We start from the raw sequence: 25,349 nt of genomic DNA, 5'->3' as shown, positions 1-25,349 counted from the left end.
CTTGCCTGTACAATTTTCTGTTTGCATTTCAAAACGTGTGAACCAGACCTAAAGAGAGTTGCTGTGTTCCCATGCTGCTGTGTCTCGCAAGTATGTGGTTAATATACATACATTACCCATATTCTGATCAGATAAAATGCACAAGGTTTTTTCTCTTTGTTGTCTTAGCATTTGCTGCCAAACTCACTACAAGACATTTATTCAAATTGATTTAGAGCGTATCAAGACAAAATGGCCCAGATATATTATTGTGTTTGCACCAGTTTTTTGTCTATTTTTGCACTAAAAAGAATGTCTTAATAGCTTGCATATGTATTTATGAAGAGTTTGCAGCCACTTTGGTGTCGCGGTACCAGACCAGATTTACTAAGAGCATGCGCCTCTAAGTGCATTAGTGCAAATATCATTTAGAATACACAACTAGATACAGGTAATACTTTACCAAGATCAAGTGTAGTAACAAAAGTGACTGAATGGAGTGGATACTAAAATCCATGCATATGGTGACTCAGGGAACACCATAGACTAGATTATGAATTTAAATTTTCCCCCTGTGCTTCCTGTCAACCTGTCCTCTGATAAAAACACCACTCTGGTGACAGGTTCCCTTTAATTGATCATAGACAGTCCCTGTGCAGTTTTCACTCTGCAGTTTGCAATAAAAATAAAAAATATTGCATGATTGCTTACAATGAGATATTTTTTCCGATCCTCCATGATCTGCTTTTGTGAGGTCATGCCCTCTATATTTCCATCAATAACATGAGCTTATCATGGATCTGGGGGACATCTGTGGATGTTGTATATCTGGACTTTTCAAAGGCATTTGAGAATGTGCCGCATAAAAGGTTGGTATATAAAATAAGACTGTTGGGAATAGGGGAAAATCTGTGAATTTGGGTAAGTAATTGGCTTAGTGGTAGAAAACAGAGGATTGTCATTAATGGCACATTCTCAGATTGGGTTGACGTTACCAGTGGAGTGCTACAGGGGTCAGTATTGGGGCCACTTCTTTTTAATATTTTTAATAATGACCTTGTAGTGGGTTTTGTACAGTCAAATTTCAATATTTGCAGATGATATTGAGCTGTGTAATGTAATAAATATTGAGGTCGATAATTTAGCATTACAGAGGGATCTGTGGAAGCTTGAGGAGTGTGCAGAGAAATGGTTGATGAGGTTTAATGTAGATAAATGTAAAGTTATGCACTTAGGCCATGGAAACAAAAAGTATAAATATGTTCTAAACAGTCAATTAGTTGGTAACACTGTAGCTGAAAAGAACTTGGGGGTATTGGTGGATGGTAAACTTAATTTTAGTGACCAGAGCCAGGCGGCTGCTGCTAAAGCAAATAAAATAATGGGATGTATCAAGAGAGGAATAGATTCTCATGATAAAGACATAGTTTTGCCCTTATACAAATCCCTGGTCAGACCACGCATGGAATATTGTGTACAGTTTTGGGCACCAGTGTATAAAAAGGATATAGTAGAGCTGGAACGGGTGCAGAAGAGAGTAACCAATATTATTAGGGAAATGGGGGGATTAGAATACAATGACAGATTACAAAATTTGGGATTATTCAGTTTAGAAAAAAGACTATTGAGGGGAGACCTCATTACAATGTACAAATACCTGAAAGGAAAGTACAAGGATCTCTCCAAAGATCTTTTTATACCTAGGCCTGTGACCAGGACAAGGGGGGATCCTCTACGCCTAAAGGAGGGGCGATTCTACCATCAACATAGACAAAGGTGCTTTACTGTAAGAGCAGTGAGACTATGGAACTCTCTGCCACAGGAGGTTGTTATGGCGGACTCTATGTACATGTTCAAGAGGGGCCTGGATGCCTTTCTGGAGAGAAAAAATATCACGGGATATGTGGATAAAACATTTATTAATTCGTAGAGTTTGGTGTCTTTTTCTGGCCTTATATACTATGATACTATGATAGATTCTGTGTCTGAACAGGTGTTGACATTACAATGGAGGTAGATGTATTGTCAGAATATGCATCTAAACTATCATGATCTGATGAACTGAAACTAACTTTTCTTCTAAGTCCCAAGGGAGATGTGTGGATCTGCTACTCTCTGATGTTGCCATTTTGTATGTTACTGGTTTTATGAAGAACAAATAAAAAAACTAAGATTTTCCAGAGAATTTATCTCTGTGGACTTGCTGGTTCAACTTTCTCCATGTTGTAAATGTTATGCTTATTGACTTGTGGACAATGCTCAATGCAAAGAATGCGTTTCAGTAATGCTAAAGTTGAACAGTGTCTGTCAGCCACAAATTATGCATTGTACTAAATGTACTTCTTTCTCCTGTAACAGCGTGTCTTTGTGTGGGATTTGGATGAGACCATTATTATCTTTCACTCATTACTCACCGGAACTTTTGCCTCCAGATATGGAAAGGTAAGAGTGGGTTATCTGTCCTAACGTCTGCACTATATTGTACAGGTAATTTTCATCTCTACGCCTCTGAGTAAGTGCCCTTTAAAGTCCCTTCTGAGCTTATCACCAACAGTATTCTTTCTTCTTTTTTTTAAATACACATATCACATTTTTTCTTTTCTAAATTATTTTACAATTATAGTTACAAATTTTTTTACATTACACTGGCCGCACTCCCTCTTTGTTTCCCTCCTTATTTATTTATTTTTAATTTTTATTAAATAGTTTAAAAAACATACAAACCAACACAAAGAAGTAGTCTTTTGTTAGACAGCATAAGGAAGGAAAGAAAAGACAATCATATCTGGCATAATACATCATAACAATCTCATATTATTTCAACACGTATTCACTTCACTAGTCTAATATTCATGCTAATTTTCCAAAATCAGCTCATATATATTTTGATAATATCCCCAATACCATACATTAGTGTCATATTGTATCAATGTCTAAAACATCATTCACCCAAGAAGGGTGCAAGAATAAGAATAAGAAAAAGAATAAAGAAATAAGATCGATTTAGAATATATATTCAACTTCTCCTATATAACAAGACCCAAACAAATGTGGCTTGGAACTCCACATTTCCCATCTCTCTGTAAAGTTTGGAAGCTTCCTTTTCTCTATAGCTATCCAAAATTCATATTGGTAGAATTTATTTATTCTGGTGATTGTGGCTTTTAAAGACGGACCCTGCTCTTTTCTCCAATGCTTCATTATTTCAATTCTTTCTGCACACAGTATATGAGACACCAAGAATCTTACTTTTTTTGAAAGTAAATCTCTATTCATTGTTAAAAGAGCCAATTCCACTGATGGGGATATATCCTTCTCAGCTATTCTAGATATAATCCTAAATATCTCCTTCCAAAATTTTTGAATCAATGTACATCCCCACCAAGAATGTAGGAAGCTTCCATCTAAACCACAACCCTTCCAACAAGATGCACTTTTTTCTCTAAAACTAAATTTTTTTAGTAATAATGCCATCTATATTGATTTTTTTTGCTATTTTTTCCTACATGGTTTATACAAATAGAGTATTGTGAAATTGATTTCCATGATCTTTCAGCTTTATTTATAAACTGAGAGGAACATTTTTGCGAAGTCAATTTCTTTAGAATATCATGTATTTTTATAGAGCTGCTAATACTCATATAGATCAAAAAATCACCTCCTTTAAAAATACCAGCACCCTTTGCTTCATCAAAATAAATCATTCTATTTCCTATGAATAAGTCTTCTAATATAAATGTATCACTTCTCTGCCGAAATTTCCACAAAGCAGTAGCTGGATTTTGACCAACCACGCTATTTTATTTTCTTTTTTATCAAAATATATCCAATTAGTTTCTTTAGAATCCTTCTATACTGCAAGAAGGTGATCAATTGTTGGAGATCTACACTCACCGGCCACTTTATTAGGTACTCCATGCTAGTAACGGGTTGGACCCCCTTTTGCCTTCAGAACTGCCTCAATTCTTCGTGGCATAGATTCAACAAGGTGCTGGAAGCATTCCTCAGAGATTTTGGTCCATATTGACATGATGGCATCACACAGTTGCCGCAGATTTGTCAGCTGCACATCCATGATGCGAATCTCCCGTTCCACCACATCCCAAAGATGCTCTATTGGATTGAGATCTGGTGACTGTGGAGGCCATTTGAGTACAGTGAACTCATTGTCATGTTCAAGAAACCAGTCTGAGATGATTCCAGCTTTATGACATGGCGCATTATCCTGCTGAAAGTAGCCATCAGATGTTGGGTACATTGTGGTCATAAAGGGATGGACATGGTCAGCAACAATACTCAGGTAGGCTGTGGCGTTGCAACGATGCTTAATTGGTGCCAAGGGGCCCAAAGAGTGCCAAGAAAATATTCCCCACACCATGACACCACCACCACCAGCCTGAACCATTGATACAAGGCAGGATGGATCCATGCTTTCATGTTGTTGACGCCAAATTCTGACCCCACCATCCGAATGTTGCAGCAGAAATCGAGACTTATCAGACCAGGCAACATTTTTCCAATCTTCTACTGTCCAATTTCGATGAGCTTGTGCAAATTGTAGCCTCAGTTTCCTGTTCTTAGCTGAAAGGAGTGGCACCCGGTGTGGTCTTCTGCTGCTGTAGCCCATCTGCCTCAAAGTTCGACGTACTGTGCGTTCAGAGATGCTCTTCTGCCTACCTTGGTTGTAACGTGTGGCGATTTGAGTCACTGTTGCCTTTCTATCAGCTCGAACCAGTCTGCCCATTCTCCTCTGACCTCTGGCATCAACAAGGCATTTCCGCCCACAGAACTGCCGCTCACTGGATGTTTTTTCTTTTTCGGACCATTCTCTGTAAACCCTAGAGATAGTTGTGTGTGAAAATCCCAGTAGATCAGCAGTTTCTGAAATACTCAGACCAGCCCTTCTGGCACCAACAACCATGCCACGTTCAAAGGCACTCAAATCACCTTTCTTCCCCATACTGATGCTCGGTTTGAACTGCAGGAGATTGTCTTGACCATGTCTACATGCCTAAATGCACTGAGTTGCCGCCATGTGATTGGCTGATTAGAAATTAAGTGTTAACGAGCAGTTGGACAGGAGTACCTAATAAAGTGACCGGTGAGTGTATACAATGGGATTGGCAGACAAGCCCAAGACCTAAACAATATCTCTTTCAAAGAGCTACTTGATGTAAGCAACGCTTCTTCCACTTTTAACGTTGTTGCTGGTTCACTTCTATACCAATCTATAATGAATTGTAGGCTTATTGCTCTATTATATAAAATTATGTCCGGGAATCCCACACCCCCATGATCCCATGGCAATAATAATATTTTACCAGCCACTCTTATCCCTTTCCCTTTCCATATAAATTTTATATAACATACTTTGTATGACTTTTAATATTTTTATAGGAAGGAATGGTAAGCAATCGATTGTGTACAGTATTTTCGGGAGTAACAACATCTTTACTAAATTTACCCTTGCAATCCAAGTAAACGTACCTCAACATCTTAGTATATCATCCCTAACCAGTCTGATCAATTTCTCAGAATTGACCAGGCAGGTATTCTCCAAACTCTCCCCTAGTTCAATCCCTAAATATTAAACTCCTATCTTGTTGTTATTTCTTCATAAATGTCCCTTGTGCCATAAGTCATAAAGTACCAACATTTTTTCCTCATTTAATTTATGTATAGAAACTAGAGATGAGCGAACATACTCGTCCGAGCTTGATGCTCGATCGAGCATTAGCGTACTCGTAACTGCTCGTTGCTCGGACGAGTATTTCGCCCGCTCGAGAAAATGGCAGCTCCCGCCGTTTTGCTTTTTGGCGGCCAGAAACAGAGCCAATCACAAGCCAGGAGACTCTGCACTCCACCCAGCATGACGTGGTACCCTTACACGTAGATAGCAGTGGTTGGCTGGCCAGATCAGGTGACCCTGGGATAGACTAGCCGCTGCCCGCACTGCTCGGATCATTCTCTGTCTGGATGCCGCTAGGGAGAGAGCTGCTGCTGCTCAGGGAAAGCGTTAGGGTGTTCTATTAGCTTACTGTTAGGCAGGAGTGATTCTAAAAGAACCCAACAGCCCTTCTTAGGGCTACAATAACGTTTATAATTTTTTTTTTTTTTTATTTGCCGCTAGTACCATATTGTGAGGAATTAGCAGGGGGACTTGCTACCATTGTGTTTAGCTCTTAGTGACACACATATCCACCTCAAACACCAAAGTGGGAAAATTTATTAGGGGTTTGAGTAGAATTAGGCACAGTCTGCCAGTTTCTTTTTATTTTACGTTTATTTTTTTCATAACTCAGCGTCATCTCATCTGGCATAGTAGTGTGCTGTAATACTTGGCTAGAAAATAGCCATAGGAGAATACAAACGTCTTAATTACGCCTACAGTAGCGTTATATATATTTGATTTCTGGTTGATCTGCTGGTGGCTGTACTTGCTGCAGTGCATCTACTATCAAATTGGGAGCAATTTGGAGTCAGACTTGCGACCACTGTGTTTTAGTGACGCACATATCCATCGCAAAGACCGAAGTGGGAAAATTTATTAGGGCCCGGGGTTGTATTTCAATTAGGCACAGTCTGCCAGTTTCTTTTTATTTTACGTTTATTTTTTTCATAACTCAGCGTCATCTCATCTGGCATAGTAGTGTGCTGTAATACTTGGCTAGAAAATAGCCATAGGAGAATACAAACGTCTTAATTACGCCTACAGTAGCGTTATATATATTTGATTTCTGGTTGATCTGCTGGTGGCTGTACTTGCTGCAGTGCATCTACTATCAAATTGGGAGCAATTTGGAGTCAGACTTGCGACCACTGTGTTTTAGTGACGCACATATCCATCGCAAAGACCGAAGTGGGAAAATTTATTAGGGCCGGGGTTGTATTTCAATTAGGCACAGTCTGCCAGTTTCTTTTTATTTTACGTTTATTTTTTTCATAACTCAGCGTCATCTCATCTGGCATAGTAGTGTGCTGTAATACTTGGCTAGAAAATAGCCATAGGAGAATACAAACGTCTTAATTACGCCTACAGTAGCGTTATATATATTTGATTTCTGGTTGATCTGCTGGTGGCTGTACTTGCTGCAGTGCATCTACTATCAAATTGGGAGCAATTTGGAGTCAGACTTGCGACCACTGTGTTTTAGTGACGCACATATCCATCGCAAAGACCGAAGTGGGAAAATTTATTAGGGCCCGGGGTTGTATTTCAATTAGGCACAGTCTGCCAGTTTCTTTTTATTTTACGTTTATTTTTTTCATAACTCAGCGTCATCTCATCTGGCATAGTAGTGTGCTGTAATACTTGGCTAGAAAATAGCCATAGGAGAATACAAACGTCTTAATTACGCCTACAGTAGCGTTATATATATTTGATTTCTGGTTGATCTGCTGGTGGCTGTACTTGCTGCAGTGCATCTACTATCAAATTGGGAGCAATTTGGAGTCAGACTTGCGACCACTGTGTTTTAGTGACGCACATATCCATCGCAAAGACTGAAGTGGGAAAATTTATTAGGGCCCGGGGTTGTATTTCAATTAGGCACAGTCTGCCAGTTTCTTTTTATTTTACGTTTATTTTTTTCATAACTCAGCGTCATCTCATCTGGCATAGTAGTGTGCTGTAATACTTTGCTAGAAAATAGCCATAGGAGAATACAAACGTCTTAATTACGCCTACAGTAGCGTTATATATATTTGATTTCTGGTTGATCTGCTGGTGGCTGTACTTGCTGCAGTGCATCTACTATCAAATTGGGAGCAATTTGGAGTCAGACTTGCGACCACTGTGTTTTAGTGACGCACATATCCATCGCAAAGACTGAAGTGGGAAAATTTATTAGGGCCCGGGGTTGTATTTCAATTAGGCACAGTCTGCCAGTTTCTTTTTATTTTACGTTTTTTTTTTTCATAACTCAGCGTCATCTCATCTGGCATAGTAGTGTGCTGTAATACTTGGCTAGAAAATAGCCATAGCAATAGGATAGCATCGTTTGGTTTTAAAAACTAAAAAAAAAAAAAAAAAAAAAAAAAAAAAGTTAAAAAAAAAATACAAGTTATAACTCTCATTTTCAAAATGTTTAACCCGAGGGCTAGGGGTAGAGGACGAGGGCGGGGACGTGGGCGTCCAACTACTGCAGGGGTCAGAGGCCGTGGTCCTGGGCGGGGTGAGACACCACCTGCTTATGAGGGAGCAGGGGAACGCCGCAGAGCTACACTCCCTAGGTTCATGTCTGAAGTTACTGGGAATCGTGGTAGAGCACTGTTGAGGCCAGAACAGTGCGAACAGGTGATGTCGTGGATTGCCGACAATGCTTCGAGCAATTTGTCCACCAGTCAGTCTTCCACGCAGTCCACCCATGTCACCGAAATCGGCACTCCTCCAGCTCCTGCACCTCAGCCTCCTCCCCCCCAGTCTGCCCCCTCCCAGCAAAATTTGCCATTTGAACCGGCATACTCTGAGGAACTGTTTTCTGGACCCTTCCCACAGTCACAAACCACTTGTCCGGTTGCTGATGAGCAATTTTCCGATGCCCAGGTTTTCCACCAGTCGCAGTCTGTGGGTGATGATGACCTTGTTGACGTAGTGGAAGAAGTGTGTAAAGAGGTGTCCGACGATGAGGAGACACGGTTGTCAGACAGTGGGGAAGTTGTTGTCAGGGCAGGAAGTCCGAGGGGGGAGCAGACTGAGGGATCGGAGGATGATGAGGTGACAGACCCAAGCTGGGTTGAGAGGCCGGGTGAACACAGTGCTTCTGAGACGGAGGAGAGTCCTCGACCAGAACAGGTTGGAAGAGGCAGTGGTGGGGCCAGACGGAGAGGCAGGGCCAGAGCTGGTGCATCAGCGCCAAATGTGTCAACTAGTGAAGCTCCCGTGGCGAGGGCTCCTGCGGCGAGGGCTAGATTTTCAGAAGTCTGGAGGTTCTTTAAGGAAACACCGGATGACCGACGGACTGTGGTGTGCCACATTTGCCAAACCAGGATCAGCAGGGGTTCCACCACTACTAGCTTAACTACCACCAGTATGCGCAGGCATATGAATGCTAAACACCCCACTCAGTGGCAACAAGCGCGTTCACCTCCGGCCGTGCACACCACTGCTCCTTCCCCTGTGTCAGCTGATAGTCAGCCCCCTGCCCAGGACCCTGCCACAAAAACCCCATCGTCACCTCCACGATCCTCCAGAGCATCCACCAGCGTTCAGCTCTCCATACCCCAGACGCTGGAGCGGAAACGCAAATATAGTGCAACCCACCCGCACGCCCAAGCCCTTAATGTGCACATCTCCAGATTGCTAAGCCTGGAGATGCTGCCCTATAGGCTAGTAGAGACCGAGGCCTTTCGCAGCCTCATGGCGGCGGCCGCCCCTCGGTATTCGGTCCCCAGCCGCCACTACTTTTCCCGATGTGCCGTCCCAGCCCTGCACCAGCACGTGTCAGACAACATAATCCGTGCCCTGACCAATGCCGTTTCTGACAAGGTCCACCTGACCACGGACACGTGGACGAGTGCTGCCGGGCAGGGCCACTATATATCTCTGACGGCACATTGGGTTAACTTGGTGGAGGCTGGGACCGAGTGTGACCCTGCGGCTGGTCATATACTGCCGACGCCGAGGATTGCGGGGCCTACCTCGGTCCAGGTGTTTGAGGCCTACTATGCCTCCTCCTCCTCCCACCCCTCCTCCACCTCCTCCTCCGAACGACCATCCGTGGGCATGGCGCCATCAGTCGGTAGCTCTAGGCACAGCAGCAGTGCCGTCGCTAAGCGACAGCAGGCGGTGCTCAAACTGCTGAGCCTAGGCGATAAAAGGCACACCGCCCAAGAACTATTACAGGGCATCACGGCGCAGACTGATCTGTGGCTGGCACCGCTGAACCTGAAGCCAGGCATGGTTGTGTGTGACAACGGCCGTAACCTGGTGGCGGCTCTGCAACTCGGCAGACTGACACATGTGCCATGCCTGGCCCATGTGTTAAATCTGATAGTTCAGCGTTTCCTCAAGACATACCCCAATCTGTCTGATTTGCTCACGAAGGTGCGCCGCATCTGTGCGCATTTCAGGAAGTCCAGCACAGATGCTGCCACTCTCAGGGCAGCGCAGCGCCGCCTCCAACTGCCCGCTCACCGACTGTTGTGCGACGTGCCCACGAGGTGGAATTCAACACTGACCATGTTATCCAGAGTTTACCAGCAGCGCCGAGCGATTGTAGACTGCCAGATGTCAACTTCCACCAGAACTGGTAGTCAGGTCAGTCAGCTTCCTCAAGTCTACAATGAGGAGTGGACGTGGATGTCTGATATCTGTCAGGTGCTGAGTAACTTTGAGGAGTCAACACAGATGGTCAGTGGCGATGCCGCCATCATCAGCCTCACCATCCCGCTGCTTGGCCTGTTGAAAAACTCTCTGGTCAGCATGAAGTCGGAAGCTTTGCGCTCCTCACAAGAGACAGGGGAAGAAGATTCCCTTGTTGATAGCCAAAGCACCCTTAGGTCTGTTTCTCAGCGCATATCGGAGGAGGTGGAGGTGGAGGAGGATGAGGAGGAAGAGGAGGAGAATGTTGGCGAGACACAAGAGGGGACCATTGTTGAGTCCTACACTGTTGAGCGTGTATGGGCAGAAGAAGAGGAGTTGGAGGAGTTGGAGGAGGAGGAAATGGACAGTCAAGGCCAGTGAGGGGAGTGAATTCTTACGCGTTGGTACTCTGGCGCATATGGCAGATTTCATGCTAGGCTGCCTATCCCGTGACCCTCGCGTTCAAAGAATTTATTCCAGCACCGATTACTGGGTGTTCACTCTCCTGGACCCACGGTACAAGCAAAATCTTTCCACTCTCATCCCTGGAGAGGAAAGGAGTGTGAGAATGCATGAATACCAGCAGGCCCTGGTGCACAAGCTGAAACAGTATTTCCCTTCTGACAGCGCTAGCGGCAGAGTGCGTAGTTCTGCGGGACAAGTAGCGAGGGAGAGTAGGCGAGCAGGCAGCTTGTCCAGCACTGGCAAGGGTACGCTTTACAAGGCTTTTGCCAGCTTTATGTCACCCCAGCAAGACACTGTCACCTGTCCCCAGTCTCGGCAGAGTAGGGCTGATCTTTACAGAAAGATGGTGAGGGAGTACGTAGCTGACCATACCATCGTCCTAAATGATCACACAGCTCCCTACAACTACTGGGTTTCAAAGCTGGACATGTGGCACGAACTGGCGCTCTACGCCTTGGAGGTTCTTGCCTGCCCTGCCGCTAGCGTCTTGTCAGAGCGGGTTTTCAGTGCAGCTGGTGGCATCATCACCGATAAGCGTACACGCCTGTCGACTGACAGCGCTGACAGGCTGACGCTTATCAAGATGAATAAAGCATGGATTTCTCCTAATTTCAAATCTCCAGCAGGTGAAGGAAGCTCAACCTGAATAATTTATCCACTCCTCCTCCTCCTCATTTTCCTCCTTCTCCTCCTCTTTCTACAGTAAAGCAGAGGAAACTGGCTGTTTTTTGACAGGGCCCACTGGCTCTAGGTATAGTACTTTATGCATTTAATTTTTCTGGAGGGCCACCGACACGGTCCTCTGTTTTAAACAATTTTTGGGAGTGCCACATACAGGCACTCAATCTATTCAATTTTTCTGGAGGGCCACCTTTCCGGTCCTCTGTTTTAAACAATTTTTTGGGACTGCCACATACAGGCACTCAATCTATTCCATTTTTCTGGAGGGCCACCTACCTGCTCCTCTGGTTTAAAAACTTTTTTGGACTGCCACATACAGGCACTCAATCTATTCCATTTTTCTGGAGGGCCACCTACCTGCTCCTCTGGTTTAAAAACTTTTTTGGACTGCCACATACAGGCACTCAATCTATTCCATTTTTCTGGAGGGCCACCTACCTGCTCCTCTGGTTTGAAAAATTTTTTGGACTGCCACATACAGGCACTCAATCTATTCCATTTTTCTGGAGGGCCACCTACCTGCTCCTCTGGTTTGAAAAATTTTTTGGACTGCCACATACAGGCACTCAATCTATTCCATTTTTCTGGAGGGCCACCTACCTGCTCCTCTGGTTTGAAAAATTTTTTGGACTGCCACATACAGGCACTATCCAAATTGAATTGTCTCCATAGCAGCCTCCACACGTTGTCTCCATTGCTACCTCCAAAAGTCGTCCATATAGCTGCCTCCATACATCGTCCCTTTATCAAACGAGGTTTGTCAGGCCGAAATTTGGGTTGTTTTCATGGATTCCACATCAAAGTTGTTAACTTTGTCGCCACCCTGCTGTGTTATCCACAAAATACACTGGCAAACTTTTACCATTTACGGATATTATTTCAGCGCTTCTTGCGCATCTGTTTACATTCCCCTCACCCGCCATATCCTAAACTTATAAGAACGCTACTACACTTGATCTTATACAAAAGGTTCTTAGAAGTGCTGTTTGGGGAGTAGCCTAGAGACAGGGGCTTGGATTGGCGAAAGCTCGCCTAGCAGCGGAGCGCCAGCTCCATGCGCATCTGTTTACATTCCCCTCACCCGCCATATCCCAAACTTATAAGAACGCTACTACACTTAACTTGGTGCAGGCTGGGACCGAGTCTGACCCTGGGGCTGGTCATATACTGCCGACGCAGAGGATTGCGGGGCCTACCTCGGTCCAGGTCTCAAAGGCCTACTATACCTCCAAATCCTCCCACCCCTCCTCCACCTCCTCCTCCTCCGAATTACCATCCGTGGGCATGGCGCCATCAGTCGGTAGCTCTAGGCACAGCAGCAGTGCCGTTGCTAAGCGACAGCATGCGGTGCTCAAACTGCTGAGCCTAGGTGATAAAAGACACACCGCCCAAGAGCTATTGCAGGGCATTCCACATCAAACTTGTTAACTTTGTCGCCACCCTGCTGTGTAAGCCACAAAATATACTGGAAAACTTTTTTCATTTACGGATATTATTTCAGCGCTTCTTGCGCAGATGTTTACATTCCCCTCACCCGCCATATCCCAAACTTATAAGAACGCTACTACACTTGATCTTATCCGAAAGGTTCTTTGTCGCCACCCTGCTGTGTAATCCACAAAATATACTGGCAAACTTTTATCATGTACCAATATTATTTGAGCGCTTCTTGCTCACCTCCTTTGGTTCCTCTCTGCTACCCATTGGTTTGAAGCCTGAGTCCATTTAGGATATGTCGCCATGCCACTCTCTAGCCTTCCGCTGCTGCCGCTGCCTCTGCATGCCGTCCCCTATAGTGTCAGGGTCAATTATTGGATGTTTTAGATGCTATCTAGCTTCATTCTGTCACTCTGTCATGGCCATGCTGTTGCCCAGAATTTTGGCATAATGGTGCATTTAAGCAGCCTCAGAGGCATCCATGCATGCTGCCCCTGCTGTTTCCTGTCCATTTCCGTGGTGTTTCCATCCTTTTCTGAGGTTCCCAGGTGTTTGGCCAAGCTTCCCTGTGCAGAGCCTTGGTCCCCTTGAAAAATGCTCGAGTCTCCCATTGACTTCAATGGGGCTCGTTACTCGAAACGAGCACTCGAGCATCGGGAAAAGTTCGTCTCGAATAACGAGTACCCGAGCATTTTAGTGCTCGCTCATCTCTAATAGAAACCCTTGAGAACTGATTTATAATCTTTTTAATGATTATATATGCTGCAAGGACAATAATGCTAACATAATATTATCAGCATATATAGATACTGGGGCACATTTACTAAAGGATTGCGGACTGCATAAGCGTCAGGTTTCCTAGCGATTTCCATTTTGCGCTGCATTTAACAGGGGTTTTTGTCGCACGCATTCGGATTGTGTCGCACGCATTCGGATTTGTCGCACGCATTCGGAAAGCTCCGGCTTTCATGCGACACAAATCAGGGGTGGGCCGTCGGATGATCCAACGGATTTGAAAAAACAGCAGGATTTAACTTTAAAATTGTGTCACATACAATGCACTTACATACACCGGGAAGAAGATGGTGAACTCTGGCGGACCTGGTCGGGGAAGCGACACATGCAGGTTGCACACGCTGTAAGTGAATCGGGGTAGCTGTGCATTCTCGTTGGGGATCGCCAGGGATAGGTAAAGATCAGTGGGGAAATGGGGCACCCCTGCCTTACCACATTAAAATACTTTTTTAGAGCTTGATCTAATATATATAACTCTAGCAATAGAGGCCAAATACAGTGACATCATAGATGACAAAAAGGGACCTTCAAACATGTAGCCCTTGAGAAATTCAAACATAAACCCCCGATCTATCTGATCAAAGGCTTTAGCAGCATCCAGAGGTTAAAATATGGTCGGGGTACCCTTCTGTATGGAAAGTTCTATTAAGTTTATTACCTTCCGTACTGCATCAGTGGTTTGTTTCCCGGGCATAAATCCAACTTGATCTCGTTCTATTAAAGCACCCATAACTTTCCTTAGCCAAGCAGCCATAATGGCAGCAAAAATTTTTATATCCCCATTTAACAAGAAGATCGGTCTGTAATCTTCCAGCTATTCCAAAGTCTCACCGGTTTTTGGTATTGCTACAATCAGACCTTCTAGCATTTCTTTTGGTATACTTTCCCCACCGGCAATACAGTTACATAATCTAACCACATGCGGTACGAGATGGCCAAAATATTTATAATATTCATTGCATAGCCCATCCGAACCTGCTGCTTTCGATTTTTGGTTTGTGGTTCTAAGTGGCTTGTGAGCATAAGTGGAGTTGAAAAAAGCAGAGTTTGAAAAAGAAAAGTCCACAGAATTGTAAGTCATCTACATTTTATATCTCTTGATTTATATACTCATCACAGTTTTGTAACAAGCATATGGCTAGCAAGATTGGTGGTATGCTCCAGTGCACACTCTGCCATATGTATACACTGCTGGAGCAGGAGTTCCAGGGGGAATACTGCATATTTTTCTACTGTAAACTTGCGTTAGAGATCTAACGGCTGCGAGCAATCGACAATCTTGAGAGGAGTATGCTGCTCACTGAGCAAGCAATAAGCGGGGTAGAAGTTGAGGGTGGAGAAGTCAGCAGTAGCTGGGTTGCTGTAAATAGTAGAAAGGGGTCAAAGAAAAGGAAGGCCAATTCCAATCAAAATTGCTAAATTGTGCAATGAGGACGTCAGTGTCAGAAATGGCAGCCCCAGCGGATCCTGTTCTCCCTAACAGCTGGGGGAGCAGACCAGCTTGTAGAAGGGTGGATGGGAGTGCAGGTAGGCCTAGGCAGCAAGTGGTTTTAGGGGACTCTATAATCAGGAAGACTGATAGAATAACTTGTCGCCAAAACCGCCTCAACCGAATGGTTTGCTGTCTCCGGCATGTGGTGGAAATGGTGGAAGAATTACGGGGAGGGCTGGGGATGACCCAGCTGTCGTGGTCCATGTTGGTACCAATGACAGAATAGATGGTAGGTGAAGAAGCATAAAGAATAATTTTAAAGAATTAGGTTCAAAGCTTAAGGGAAGGACCTCCAAGGTAGTATTCTCTAGAATTCTACCTGTGCTATGCGCTACACAGAGCAGACAGCGGGAGCTCAGGGAGTTGCATGGCTCAGATCCTGGTGTAGAGCAGAGGGATTTGGATTCCTAAAGTACTGAGCTGACTTTTTATTGGGGTACAAGCTGTTTTCTGCACCTAAATGGAAGGGGGGTTGCTGTGCTGGGGGAGAAGATCCTAGCAGGGGTGGAGGAGTATTTAACCCCATAGCGCAATAAGACGTACCCTTACGTCTTACTGCGCATGGGGGAGTATGAAGAGGGCTCACGGGCTGAGCCCTCTTTATACTCACCGGGCATTTGCTTCATAATGAAGCAAACGCCCGTCGCTAACACCCGCGATCGGTGCTTGCACCAATCGCGGGTGCTAACCCTTTGATCGCCGCCGGTCAATTCTATAAAATGTGATCAAAAGGTCGCACGGTCCTAGAAATAAAAGCATTGAAAACGTCATCAGAAGTCGCAAAAAATGACACCACTCACAGCTCCATCCACCAAAGTATGAAAAAGTTATTAGCGCCAGAACACTGCAAAATGAAGATTTTTTTTTCTGTACAGGAGGTTTTAATTTTTGTAAATGTATGAAAACATTATAAAACCTATACAAATTTGGTATCCCCGTGATCGTATTGACCCAATGAATGAAATAGACCTGTCATTTGGGGCGCACAGTGAAAGCTGTAAAAACCAAGCCCACAAGAAATGGCGCAAATGTGTTTTTTCATCATTTTCACTGCATTTAGAATTTTTTTCCCGCTTCCCAGTACACGACATGGAATATTGAATACAATCACTACGAAGTGCAATTTTTTACGCAGAAAATAAGCCATCACATAGCTCTGTACACGGAAAAATAAAAAAGTTATAGATTTTTGAAGGTGGGGAGTGAAAAATAAAAACGCAAAAACGAAAAAGGGCCTGGTCCTTAAGGGGTTAAACTAGGATCGGGGGAGGAGGAAAAGGAAGACACTAAAGGGGTAGACAGGTCAGGGAGGGGACAGGTTATGTTGGTGGGTAGTGAGGTGGGCAGTGTGTGGGGGTGTGAGGCAGTGGATAAGGAGATCCACAAGTTACAAAACAGTGGTAAGGATCTATGTGCCGGTAAAATTACTTTAAAATAGATAAATAACTGTGGAAGATTAAAGTGTATGTTCACAAATGCCAGAAGTATCAGAGGCAAAATGGGTGAGCTTGAGGCTTTGGTATTAGAGGAACAGTTAGATGTCGTTGGTGTAGCAGAGACATGGCTCAATGCATCGCATGACTAGGGTATTTATATTCAAGGTTTTACTCTCTTTAGGAAAGACAGGGAAAATTGGAGAGGAGGTGGTGTATGTCTGTATGTCAGAAGAGACTTAAAAGTGATTGTGAATGAGACAGTGATCAATGAAGAATGTGAGGAGGCTGAAACTTTGTGGGTTGAAATTCAATGCCAAGTGAGTTTTGAGAAAATAATTTTTGGTGTAATTTATAGACCCCCTAACATCTCTGACGGGTTACCCGAGGCTTTCAATACTTACAAAAAACTAACCAAAATCTGGAAAAAGGAAATTTGATCAGCCAAAATACAACATGAAAGACAGGTGGCTAAAGATAACAAAACAAATCCCAAGAAAGTATATCAATGCAAAAAAATGGGTCAGAACAGGTTGGACCCCTTTATTCTGAAAATGGGGGAACGGTGACTGGAGACCAAGAGAAGGCGGAGATACTTAATAGGTTTTTTTTAGCTCCGAGGAAAGATTAAAACAACTAGATTGATTTAGTCTGGAAAAGAGACGACTACGAGGGGACATGATTAATTTATATAAATATATGAATGGTCCATACAAAAAATATGGTGGTAAGTAGAGATGGGCGAATCGATTCTAATGATTCTAACTTCGGTTAGAATTTCAAGAAAAATTTGATTCGTCGCGAAGCCAAAGTTTATGCTGATTTGCGGGAACGAAGTTGGTTTTTTTCCCCTCATGTTTCTGCTAAATGGGCGCGCGAACAACGTGTTACATGGGGCAGAGAACTCTGGGAAGGAGAAGGGAACACCCCCGATGACATCTGCAAACCTATAAGCCAATCAGCAACCGGCAGGCTTATGTGATGTCACACAGCCCTATAAAACCCAGCCATTTTCTATCTCAGCACTTCACACTTCATGTTGTAGCGTCCAGCTGCTGCTATTGTACTGTGCGATTCTTGCTGCAATCCCTCGCTGTTCTCTAAGGGGGTTTTATATACCCCAGTTCTATTTAGTGACAAAATTGAATAGGAAGAAATCTGTTTGACTTTCATGCATCTGCAGTAGCGATTGGTGGACCAATCCCTGGTTGTTCTTTAAGGGGGATCTGTATGCCCCAAATAGTAGTTCTATTTAGTGACAAAATCGAATAGGAAGAAATCTGTTTGACATTTATGCATCTGCAGTAGTGAGCTGTCAGTTGTGGGTTATCTGTATAACACACATTGCCATACCTTTTGGGGGCTCTAGTTTACAGCCATATTTACGTGTGGAATCCACATAGTTTATACAGTGATTTTCGCTGAAATTACACTGTCAGTTGTGGGGTATCTGTATAACGCACATTGCAATACCTTTTGGGGGCTCTAGTTTACAGCCAGATTCACGTGTCAAATCCACGTAGTTTATACAGTGAAATGAGTCGGGGTTCTAACTACCTGCCTCAGCAACTGTTCTGATGCTGCCACCCGCCTGCTGCCACACATCTGCTGCTAGCTGCACCATCTGCCTCCCACCATCTTTACCAGGGACAGGAATTGTCCACCACCTCCACACTATGTCATGGTGCCACTCTGCAGGCTCCTGCTGCTTCTGATGCCGCCTTCACACTATATCATTGTGCCACTCTGTGGGCTGCTGCCTCTGCTTCTGATGCCACCTTCACACTATATCATTGTGCCACTCTGCGGGCTCCTGCTGCTGCTTCTGATGCCGCCTTCACACTATATCATTGTGCCACTCTGTGGGCTCCTGCTGCTACTGCTTCTGATGCCGCCTTCACACTATATCATTGTGCCACTCTGCAGGCTCCTACTGCTGCTGCTGCTTCTGATGCCACCTTCACACTATATGATTGTGCCACTCTGCGAGCTCCTGCTGCTGCTACTTTTGATGCCACCAACACACTATATCATTTTGCCACTCTGCCGCTCTTGCTGCTTCTGATGCCACCTTCACACTATATCATTGTGCCACTCTGCAGGCTCCTGCTACTTCTGATGCCACCTTCACACTATATCATTGTGCCACTCTGCAGGCACCTGCTGCTTCTGATGCCACCTTCACACTATATCATTGTGCCAAACTGCGGGCTCCTGCTGCTTCTGATGCCACCTTTACACCATATCATTGTGCCACTCTGCAGGCTCCTGCTGCTTCACAATATATCAATGTGCCACTCTGCGGGCTCCTGCTGCTGCTGCTTCTGATGCCACCTTCACACTATATCATTGTGCCACACTGCGGGCTCCTGCTGCTGCTGCTTTTGATGCCACCAACACACGATATCATTTTGCCGCTCTTGCTGCTTCTGATGCCAACTTCACACTATATCATTGTGCCACTCTACGGGCTCCTGCTGCTTCTGATGCCACCAACACACTATATCATTGTGCCACTCTGTGGGCTCCTCCTGCTGCTGCTGCTACTGATGCCACCTTCACACTATATCATTGTGCCACTCTGCAGGCTCCTGCTGCTGCTACTGATGCCACCAACGCACTATATCATTGTACCACTCTGCAGGCTCCTGCTGCTTCTGATGCCACCTTCACACTATATCATTGTGCCACTCTGCAGGCTCCTGCTGCTTCTGATGCCACCTTCACACTATATCATTGTGCCACTCTGCAGGCTCCTGCTGCTTCACAATATATCATTGTGCCACTCAGCAGGCTCCTGCTGCTTCACAATATATCATTGTGCCACTCTGCGGGCTCCTGCTACTTCTGATGCCACCTTCACACTATATCATTGTGCCACTCTGCAGGCTCCTGCTGCTTCTGATGCCATTAACACACTATATCATTGTGCCACTCTGTGGGCTCCTCCTGCTGCTACTGATGCTACCTTCACACTATATCATTGTGCCACTCTGCGGGCTCCTGCTACTGATGCCACCAACGTAATATATCATTGTGCCACTCTGCGGGCTCCTGCTACTGATGCCACCAACGCACTATATCATTGTGCCACTCTGCAGGTTCCTGCTGCTTCTGATGCCACCTTCACACTATATCATTGTGCCACTCTGCAGGCTCCTGCTGCTTCACACTATATCATTGTGCCACCTTCACACTATATCATTGTGCCACTCTGCGGGCTCCTGCTGCTGCTTCTGATGCCACCTTCACACTATATCATTGTGCCACTCTGCAGGCTCCTGCTGCTTTTGATGCCACCTTCACACTATATCATTGTGCCACTCTGTGGGCTCCAGCTGCTGCTGCTTCTGATGCCACCTTCACACTATATCATTGTGCTACTCCTGCTGCTGCTGCTACTGATGCCACCTCCACACTATATCATTGTGCCACTCTGCAGGCTCCTGCTGCTTCTGATGCCACCTTCACACTATATCATTGTGCCACTCTGCGGGCTCCTGCTACTTCTGATGCCACCTTCACACTATATCATTGTGCCACTCTGCAGGCTCCTGCTGCTTCTGATGCCATTAACACACTATATCATTGTGCCACTCTGCGGGCTCCTCCTGCTGCTACTGATGCTACCTTCACACTATATCATTGTGCCACTCTGCGGGCTCCTGCTAGTGATGCCACCAACGCACTATATCATTGTGCCACTCTGCAGGTTCCTGCTGCTTCTGATGCCACCTTCACACTATATCATTGTGCCACTCTGCAGGCTCCTGCTGCTTCACACTATATCATTGTGCCACCTTCACACTATATCATTGTGCCACTCTGCGGGCTCCTGCTGCTGCTTCTGATGCCACCTTCACACTATATCATTGTGCCACTCTGCAGGCTCCTGCTGCTTTTGATGCCACCTTCACACTATATCATTGTGCCACTCTGTGGGCTCCAGCTGCTGCTGCTTCTGATGCCACCTTCACACTATATCATTGTGCTACTCCTGCTGCTGCTGCTACTGATGCCACCTCCACACTATAGAATTGTGCCACTCTGTGGCTTTCCCTGTTACTGCCACCTTGTTGCTGCCACCTGTGGGATCCTGCTGCTGATGCCACCTCCACACTAAATCATTGTGCCACTCTGTGGCTATCCCTGTTGCTGCCACCATGTTGCTGCCACCTGTGGGCTCCTGCTGCTGCTTCTGCTGCCACCACCTCCACACTCTTATCATTGTGCCACTTTGTGGCCTACCATGTTTCCGCCACCTCCATAATTTGTCATTGTGCCACTCTTCAGCCTACTCATGCTTTCTCCCTGGAACACCCTGTGATTTCCATAATGCTGTTTTCACCCTCCATCACTCTATGATGTTGCCACTATATTTGGTTTTCCCATCTGTCAGAAGGATGGAAAGCTTCAGGATTGATAGCCAAAAGCAGGAGTGGATACAGAACACAGAGGACATGCAAGTATCCCATTTGCTGCTCATCTCTATTTTGGATCAACTCCTGTTTTGTTTTTGGCTTTAGCAATACTGATGGATTATTGACCGATTGAAAGAGGACACTGATGCGTGAAAAGAAGGGCAAAATGATCAGTGACGTCAATGCAAAATTACTGCCGACATCCTCTGCACTATTTTGGGGGGCTTTCCACATGTATCCGCGTTTAACAGAACAGGTTCTGTCATAATCTATGGAATCATCTGATGTCAGTATAAAAAGAGTGCACTCTTTGATGTTATAGTGGGATTTTGGCGCTCAGCTCAGTCCTTTCGAGCTTGCACAGACGTTACCTTGTCAGGCTGCGTTCCCGCTTCGCTTATTTGGGGAAGTTGGCCTATGTAAGTACACATGGAACTGAAGAGTGAAGCGATTCTAAGAGCTGCGGCTATCATGTGCGTGTCATACTAAAACACAGCATTGTTTGAAGACCAAACCATGCTCCCTATGCATATTTAAGCATGGCACAACGTTCTACAACACCCTACAATCTCTCTGCAGCCAGGAAATGCCTGTTTTTTAACGTGATTCGTTTTCATTCGATTCGAGTCAAATCGAATTATTTCGAAAAATTCAGCGAATCGGGACAAAACGAATTTTAACAAATTCGCCCATCTCTAGTGGTAAGTTGTCTCAGATTAAATCAAATCAAAAGATGAGGGGGCACTGTCTCAGTTTGGAGAAATCAAGGTTTAATCACCAGAGGCGACAGGGCTTTTTTACTATGAGAACTGTCAATCTGTGAAATAGCCTGCATCAGGCGCTGGTCACAGCAGGGACAGCAGAGAGCTTTGAGAAGGGTCGAGATGCCTTTTTACACCTAAATAACATTTATGATTATTTTATATAGAATTGTTTCTCCTAAATCCCTTCCTCATGCAATCCATTCCCTTCCTTGGACAAGTGTCTTTTTTTTTTTTCAACCGTATAAACTATGAAATTGTTTCCAAGATTTCCAAACCTTCAAAAGATATATTAACTTCACATTTTTATTCTTCTGAAAATCTAGGCAATTTAATTCTGTCCAGAAAATCAGAAGAGCCAAATTTCTTATCTTCACTTTCCTCTCCTGACACTTCTCTCAGATTATAGAATTCTGCGAAAATGCGAAAATGTTAGCAATTTCTTCTGGTGAAAAGACAACTTTGCCTACCTTATTTTTACTAGCGTATCCATCTAATAATACATTTTTATCCTATCCCGTATACCATCAATTTTATCCATTAACTTTTGTGATGGTGATATGTTAAATTCCCTTTCCAATTTTGCCGAATCATAATGTAATTCATCAAACTTAACCTGCTTTTGCTTTCTAAGCCTGGCAGACAGCTGAGAGCATTTATTCCTAGCCAATATTTTATGAAGTGCTCATACAGTATGCGACTTGGTCTGATCATTCTAATTATCCCTAAAATAATCCTCAAATGCTCCTGAATTTCCAATCTTATACCTTCTATATTCAGAAAAGATGGCTTCAACCGCCAGTTTTTAGGGAATAAATTCGGGTACATAAAATTCTGTACCTCCAGTGTACAATCAAGTACAATCAGTAAGTATACTCATGAGCATCCCGGTGCAGATACCGCCAAACATCATTAAGATTCCGCTTGTACAAAAATTCCTTCAAATCTTTTTGTTTATTTATAGCTCAAGATGATGTATCTCTCACGTTATCTACTGGGAGATTAAGATCCCCCCCCCCCCTATCATTACATTTGATTGGCTTATATTATTTATTCTATTAACCATCTTCTTAACAAAATTAAATTGTCTAACATTTGGGGCGTATACATTAACTAATACATATTCTCTTCCACTAATTTCACAAGTCAAAATCAGATACCTCCCCTTGGGGTCTGCATCTTTATTCATTAATTTAAAATTCACTGAATTATGAATCATTATTATCACCCCTGCATTCTTTTTAATGAATTAGCAAAAAACCTTTGGGGATACTTTGTATTTTCTATCCTGAAATTATCTTTTGCTAACAAATTAGAACAAATACAACTTCACTATTAACCTTCTCTACTTCCTTCCAGAAGTTTAACCCATTAACATTTGGGGATAAAAACTTTAAACTCATTTAATAGACGTAAATGAATCCTTTTTACCGAATTTTTTATTTTTTTTCATTTGGGCCTTGAGACCACATCAGATAATACAAACAACTACAACAAAGAAAAATTATTGAAAGAAAAAGAATAAAAGAAAGAAAATAAAATAGCATAATGACCGCATGACTAAGGCACCCCTAATTCAGTTGACAAACACTGGTGTCAGCCGAAGGGGATTTCCCCATCGCGATAGCACTAACAGGATTAGTCCAACCCTATTCTACCTTAAGTCCTAAGGTTTATGGGCTATGTATTAACTATGGAAGCATAAGCTAAAACAATTTAACAAATTATATTAACTATTACAAATCTAAACTAGAACTATACAATATATTAATTTCTGGTAATCAACATTGCTCCAGTCTGCATGAATTTTAACCGGTCCCGAGTCCTCTTCTTGTGCAGGAACATCCAAGAGTCCCCACAGAATACACTGGTCTGTAGCCGCCTTCACAGTTGAACATACAGTACATGAGCAGATCCTTTATAATTAACAATCAGCTTTGCTGGAAACTACCATTTATAACGCACATTTTTTTTGCGTAAAGCGTCTGTTAACTATTTTAAACTCATATCGCTTAGACATCGTCCCTGGGGATATATCATTTAAGATTTTAAGATCTTTAAATTTCTCCAAGAGCGATATTAAATTCCTTGTAGCTTTATAAATTTCCTCTCAGATATGAAAGAAATGTATTCTCACAATAACATAGATGAAAATCTATAAACGCCGCAAAGAATGCATCAAGATGCATTCTTCGCGGCGTTTATAGATTTTCAAAAAGTATCCAAAGCGCCAGGGTTCAGCACATCCTATTGGAGCTATATACAATATGAGGAAAGATATGTCTAAAATACTTTATCTTTAATACAAATCATAAAAAACATAAACAAAGCAAGTATATGTAGCTACATACAGAGGATAAATTAATTGCCCAATCAACAATGAAAAGGAATATGCAGTCATAAGTCTTATGAGATCTTATTCTGTTGTAGGTAACTGTTCACATTCCAACCATCAAAAATTCATAGCTTTTTTTTTTTAAAGTCACATAGCATTTTTTTTTAAATAAAATAAACAACGTTCTCCACTTATTGCACTGATAGTGTTTTTTTAAGTAATTTGCACTCTGGATAATGTATTCACACTTGTAGTATAACGTTCCTGTGAGCAATCTGCACTTTCAACAGATGAATTGCACCCTCGTGTTGTACAAAAAGGTCCTGTATAGTAACCCAATAGAGTTTAGCGCTGTGGTGGGAACAAAATGATATTTACACAATACTCTGTTGTTGAGATATGTTGCAATATGTTGTTGTATGTAGTTAGTGTATCAAACACCACAAGATCAGTGATACATTCTCATATCTTATGCCAGCAACATATTTCTTTTAGTTGCAACAATGAAAAATGAAGATGAAATGTGGTAACGTTACTCACGGCCCCTGCTGAGCACTTTGTATAAACGTGTATCTCCTTGGCATTGTATCTGCTTGACTGCGCATGCGTGGAAGCCGATTAAATGGTTACAGGGCTCCGTTTCTTATAACATGCAGTTTCTGCTGAGAGTAGTTCCAACTCAACAGCTCTCTCGGTTTGTTTTGGAGGTCACACTGTGTTTCCTCTTTTCAAAGAGATTTCCTTTTCTATGAAACACAGGTGCTATGCTTGGGGAATAAATTAATAAAAGTGGATTCAATGGAGACGTGCACTTGCTGCCAAACGCGTTTCGGAGAACCTCCGAAGAACCTCCGAAATGCGTTTGGCAGCAAGTGCTAGTAAGTTGGCAGCAAAGTTAGTAACACTCAGTAGCAGTTCATTGCTCTTCACCATATTAATGTTAGCAATATTTTTACAGTTGTTAGTAATAGCGTTACAATGGTTAAAGCTTTTGTATCTTTAGATCTCAGTTCTTAATGGGAACATTTAAGGAGAAGGAAAAGCATATTCAGATTAATCTCACCCATCCAGCTATCATTTATCTGTTATTCACTTACCCTTCCTTTCATTATGTATTTTCAATTGCTGCTTTTCCTTTCCAACAAAAAGCTAATTTTAGTGTCCAACAGCTCCAGCCCCCTGCCTCTAGCCACTCCAGCAGGTCATCCAGCCCCCGGCGTTCCTCCACATAGGTTCCCAGCAGGTTC

The 25,349-nt window shown here is 43.6% G+C and overlaps 1 protein-coding gene across 10 annotated transcripts in view; it reads left to right on the top strand.

Moving 5' to 3' along the window:
* EYA2 (EYA transcriptional coactivator and phosphatase 2) overlaps positions 1-25,349 on the top strand; it is a 565,525-nt gene that overhangs the window by 391,347 nt on the left and 148,829 nt on the right. For all 10 annotated transcript variants that reach the window (XM_072110586.1, XM_072110584.1, XM_072110587.1 and 7 more), the window contains one exon: positions 2,338-2,421. In XM_072110586.1, coding sequence (XP_071966687.1) covers positions 2,338-2,421 — 84 coding nt within the window. The remainder of the gene's footprint in view (positions 1-2,337; positions 2,422-25,349) is intronic.

Source organism: Engystomops pustulosus, chromosome 6 (genome assembly GCF_040894005.1).
Source record: "Engystomops pustulosus chromosome 6, aEngPut4.maternal, whole genome shotgun sequence".
In the NCBI taxonomy this organism is placed as follows: domain Eukaryota; kingdom Metazoa; phylum Chordata; class Amphibia; order Anura; family Leptodactylidae; genus Engystomops; species Engystomops pustulosus.
Note: the sequence above shows the minus strand (reverse complement) of the source record. Positions and strands in the feature narration are given on the sequence as shown.